This window comes from Impatiens glandulifera, chromosome 9 (genome assembly GCF_907164915.1).
Source record: "Impatiens glandulifera chromosome 9, dImpGla2.1, whole genome shotgun sequence".
Lineage (NCBI taxonomy): Eukaryota > Viridiplantae > Streptophyta > Magnoliopsida > Ericales > Balsaminaceae > Impatiens > Impatiens glandulifera.
The window spans coordinates 20,281,582-20,287,259 of record NC_061870.1 but is presented as its reverse complement, the minus strand read 5'-3'; the positions used below and the strand labels follow the sequence as shown (position 1 = coordinate 20,287,259).

Sequence of the window (5,678 nt, the reverse complement as noted above, 5' to 3'; positions counted from 1 at the left end):
TTGAAGATGGGCAATAATATCGTAAGTAAGTTATTAGTATTGCCGATATTTTCTTAGAATCTAGAAAGGGGTCGAACTTGCTGCTTAAAGATGTTAGACACGCTTTAGACATAAGGTTGAATTTGATTTGAACTGGAAAGCTTGATGATGATGGTTTCTTAAGCTCTTTTTGGTTCTAGAAAATGAAAACTTTCAAAAGGTAACCTCGTTGTATCTTGAGGAGATAAATTTTCAAATTTATATTTAATGCAATATTTGATAAATAAAGATAATGTGAATGTTGTACGAAGTAAAAATGCTTCAAGTTATGACACCTGAGACTTGGTCACATTAGTAAAAAGGGATTGACTTTGCTTGTTAAGAAAAATGTTATTTCGGGTTTGAGTGAGACAGATTAGGAGAATTTTTCTCATTGTCTTGTGGGAAAGAAAACTCGAGTATCATTCAAGCATAATCCTCCTTCAAGAAAGTCAGATCTCTTAGAGTTGGTGCATTCAGACGTTTGTAGACCTTTAAAGGCACGAACTATTAGTGGAGTTCTGTACTTTTGAATGTTTATTGATGATCATTCTAGGAAGATTTAGATATATATTTTTAAAACTAAAGATGAAGTTTTAAACAAGTTGAAGAAATTTCATGTTTTTGTTGAAAGAGAGACTTAAAAGAAGATCAAATTTATTCGTAATGATAATGATGGTGAGTATTTTGGTCCATTTGATAAAAACTACAAACAATATGGGATTTAACACCAAAAGACACCTCAAAAGACTCCTGAGTTGAATGGCCATGCATAAAGGATGAACGGGATAATTGTTGAGAGGATTAGATGCTTTCTTTCAGAAACAAGGTTTCCCCCAACATTTTGGGGTGAAGCATTACACACGGTGGTACATGTTATTAATTTGAGTCCTATAGTTTTTTGGACGGTGAAGTTCCAAATAAGGTATGGAAAATTCTACCAGTATGTGGATACATGTGCTTTGTTCATATTCCAAAGGATGATAGATCAAAGTTGATGTGAAGAGCCGTGAGTGCATCTTCTTGGTTTATGGACAAGATGAGTTCGACTACAAAATGTATGATCCATTTGCAAAGAAGTTTATCAGAAGTCATGACATTATCTTCTTTGAAGATGAGACTATTAGGGAAAGTGATTAAGCTAAAGACGATGAGTTGAAGGGAAAATGTGAGTCAATAAATTTGGTTAAAGCTCATTTATCGGATTCATCTATTTTAACAAAAAAAAATGGGTGTAAGAGGATGATGTTAAGGGTGAACATGATGCTCACATGAAGAATGATAGTAGAGAGCCATGTGAATTACCTACAATTCTACTTAGATAATCTACGTGAGATCTACAACTTTCAATTAGATATTCTCATCATAAATATACGTTGGTGACGGATGGGGAGAGTCATAGTCATATGAAGAGGCTATAGATAGCAAATAATGGTTTGATTCTATGAAAGATGAGATAAAATCTTTACATGACAATAATACATTTGAGTTGGTAGAATTACCATAAAGAAAGAAAGTTTTGCAAAATAGGTGGATGTATAGACTAAAGCAAGATGAACATTGATTGTCAAAGGATTTAGGCAAAGAAAGGGTATTGATTTTGATGAAATATTTTCTCCTGTTGTTAAAATAACTTCAATTAGAATTGTCTTGAGTTTGGCATCTAGTCTTGATTTAGAAGTTGAATAAATGGACGTGAAGATAAATTTTCTTCATGGTGATTTAAAAGAAGAGATTTATGTGGATCAACCTAATGGGCTTAAAGTTAATGGTAAAAGAGAATGATGTTTGCAGATTGAAAAACTTGTATGGCTTGAAACAAACTCCACGACAATGGTACAAGAATTTTGAATTGTTCATGAAGGAACACGGCTAGAAGAAGACTACTTTCGACCATTGTGTATTTGTGAAAAAGTCTATCTTAATGACTTTATTATTCTCTTACCTTATGTTGATGACATTCTTATTGTTGGTCAAAGTACTGTGAGAAATTAATAGGTTGAGACAAGACTTAGGGAGTCCTTTGCGATGAAGGATCTTGGATCAGCGAATTAGATTATTGGAATTAGAATCAGTCCTGATAGAAAGATAAAGAAATTATGGTTGTCTCAAGAATGATATATTGAAAAAGTGTTGTAGAGATTCAATATGGAGGAGGCCAATAGTGTTTCCACAACTCTTGCGGCACATTTTAAATTGAGCTCTGAACTTTATCTTTCAACCGATGATGAGAAAGAAGATATGAAGAATATTCCTTATGGTTCTGCTGTTGGAAGTCGTATTTATGCCATGGTTAGGACACGACCATATATTGCTTATGTTGTTGGAACTGTGAGTAAGTTCATTTCCAATCCAGAAAAAGAACATTGGAAATTGTCAAGTGGATATTGAGATATCTCTGAGGTACATCAAGTTTGAGACTTTGCCTTGGAAATGAGAGTCCGTTTTAGTGGTTATACCAATTATGATATGGCTTGTGATGTTGATTCGTGAAAATCTACTCCTGGTCATTGGATTACTTTTGTAGGGGAATTTGTTGCTTGACAATTCAGGCTACAAAAATGTGTTGCATTGTCAACCGTTGAAGCTGAATTTATTGCAGCAACTGAAATTTATAAGGAATTAATTTGGGCTAAGAAATTATTTTCTGAACTTAGTTTTTTGTTGAATTAATACGTTCCTTTTGTGATAGTCAAAGTGTGATTTACTTGCGAAAAACTCAACATTTAATTCTAGATCGAAACACACTGATGTGAGATATCATTGATACGAGATGTTCTAGATAAAAAGTTATTGGTTTTAGAGAAGGTGAATACATATGATAATGTCGCTGATATTCTGACCAAAGCACACCAAAAGGCAAGTTCAAGTTTTGTTGTTCAACTGCGGGTTTGACAACAACCCTTTTATAATTGTGGTATGGTAGCTTGTTGGGATATTTGATTGGGCTACCAACTATGTAATAAAAAAACCCAATTTGTGTAAGAAATTTAGAAGTCCAAAAGCCTGGAAGCCTAAGAGTCTATTTGTGTTAGGGCATGATTGTCTTATTGGAAAAAGACTATTGAGCTATCCTCGTTCTGTTATAAAAACTGGAGGAAACGACCTTATCAAAACACATCTGAGTGACATCTATTATACACTTGTTGAGAGATAGTGAGATCACTTATTTTTTTTAGCTGTTTTCTTAATTTGTTTCGTGTTTAACATTTGATTATAGTGAAGTTTCTTTTGGACAAAAGTCCCTTACTCCTTGATTTGAGGAAGTTTTACACATTAAATTCTTAGTGTTCTTATATCATTTATATTTTTCCTTTTATGTTTGTTGTTTCTCGCTTCTAAAGATCCAACTAAGTGTGAAATAGTTTATTATCACAAGTATGATTATTCTACTTTATTCCCAACATATATATAGTGTGACAAGGAATCAATGAGGATTCCAATAGTAACAACTTTGTGCCTTGTCATCAGCGGAGTTCACAAATTTGTCCCGCGAAGTTTAGAATGAGAAATTACACAATTCAACGGCAAAAATGAGAGATTTTCTTTAACTGTTGAAGTCCAGGTATAAGGAGGGGATGGAGCAAAGGGAGAGCGAGAAAGAAGCAACAAGGGATGATCTGCCATGTTCATCTTCAAACTCGAGCGATTTTTGAGGAGGGTGTCTAGACTTTGTGTAAAGCTTGGACAGAGATTCTAAAACCTTCCTAGCATTGTTTAGAAGCTTATAAATCCACGAGGAGTTATCATTCAATGTAATCCAATGTTGTAATGAAAATTCTATTTACTGAAATTTGAGTTTGTTAATGTATTAATGACCTGTATTTTGATGTTTGGCTGATATAAGTATTTTCTAAATGATATTTGTAAGCTGTGTATTAAGCTAAAACTCTTTCATTCTCTCTACATCAAGGACTCAAATCGACAGAAATCTTTTAAAGTGTTAAGTAGTTCTTGAGTTATTGTTGAGGTTGTATTGATTCCTTATAGATTGGTGATTTGAGCTGTAATTTGGTTTACAAGAATTATAAAGAAAAAAACTCACTCATTCTAATCCATAGATAGTTGAAAACATTACATTACATTACTCTTCTTCTTAAAGTTGAAATAAATTTACATCAATTAGTTTTATACCATATTGCTGTTATTATTATGTACAAGATTAAATAAGCAATCACCATGAAAAGAGCCATAATCAAATCGAAACAATGAGCATGTATTTTGCATTTGCATCTCATAAATCCACATTTATAGCAGAAGTTAATCCCACATCTGCAATATCATATAAATTATAATACATTAACAAAACCCATTAATGGAGAATTGAAAGTTAATGATAATTCAAGAGAGAGAAAGAGAGAAAACCTGCATCTAATGATCGAACAACCTCCCGAATGCTGAACGTAATGTCTGCATCTAGGGCACCTCTTCCATGCATTCCTCTCCGCAAGAACCCCAAAAGCAACATCGTTTGCATCCCTCATAACTCCACTTTCTTCACATGAAAAACCAGCATGCCATAATGTGTTGCATTGGAAACAGAAGGTTTTTTTACAATTAGGGCAAACCGATCTCTTCATGTCCCTTCCGCATTCGTTTACCACTAGAGCTGAACATTCTTGATTAGGGCAGTAACAATGATTCAACCCTAGGATGGTGTCCTTACAGAGGAAATCACACCATTTTTCAAAAAGTTTAATGGGGAGGATTAAACGACAGGAAAGTGGGTCTAGATCGTAATCGCAGCATAAGCCAGGACACTTGATCGCAGCGATATTGTCATCTTCAACCTTGACTTGAATGTATTTGGTAATGCAGTCTTTGCAGAAAGGATGAGTGCAGAGGTCTCTGTTCTTGAATCTCTGTTCTGATGAAAGGGTGGGCTCTATGCATATTTCACAGGTGAAGGTCGCTAACTCAGACGGTTGCTCCGGTGAGAGTACGGTTGCCGGAGCCGGAGGGGTGAAGGAATCTGAAGGAAGATGAATGGAGTTGCCCATAGTTATAGTTTTAGTGAGATAAAGAGAGTTCATATAACTTATAAGAAAGACTTTGATTTGAGAGGATGGGTTTCCTACATATTAGTAATATTGAAATTGGAAAACAACCAAAAGGGATTATTACGCATCTTGGGTTTACCTAGGGATATAAATGAGTCGAGTCGAGCCGAACAGTATCATGTTCGAGCTCGGCTCGTCTAGTATATATTCGGGTTGGGTTCGGCTCGAGCTCGTTTCGAGCTTCTACAATCGAGCTCGAGCTCGGCTCGTATGGATTTATTTGAGCTCACGAGCCGCTCGTGCTCGGCTCGTTTAAAACTCGTTTAGAAAGCTCGTTTAGAAAGCTCGATAATAAAATATCTATTTATTAACCCCAAGTTTAATTCTAGTTTTATAGGTTATTATTATATTAATATAAATATAATCATGTAATAATATTAATTATTATAATATATATTTATATATTATTATTTTTTTAATAATTTACAAATTATATTTAAAAAATATTATAATCGAACGTGTTCGTGAGCCTATAAACGAACTTGTTCGCGAGCTTATAAGCGAGTCTATAAACGAACATGTTCGTGAGCTTACGAGCCGAATATCGAGAAGTTCAAGCTCGTCTCGTTTAAATTTTCGAGCTTTTAAACGAGCTTGAGC

The 5,678-nt window shown here is 34.4% G+C and overlaps 1 protein-coding gene across 1 annotated transcript; it reads right to left on the bottom strand.

The window, feature by feature from the left end:
- Nucleotides 1-3,565: 3,565 nt before the first annotated feature.
- On the bottom strand, nt 3,566-5,018 carry LOC124915964 (E3 ubiquitin-protein ligase RSL1-like). The gene is made up of 3 exons (XM_047456704.1): nt 4,384-5,018; nt 4,197-4,290; nt 3,566-3,742 (listed from the first exon to the last, which is right to left on the bottom strand). The coding sequence occupies exons 1-3, from the start codon at nt 5,016-5,018 to the stop codon at nt 3,566-3,568; spliced, it is 906 nt and encodes a 301-aa protein (XP_047312660.1).
- Between the last annotated feature and the right edge of the window lie 660 nt (nt 5,019-5,678).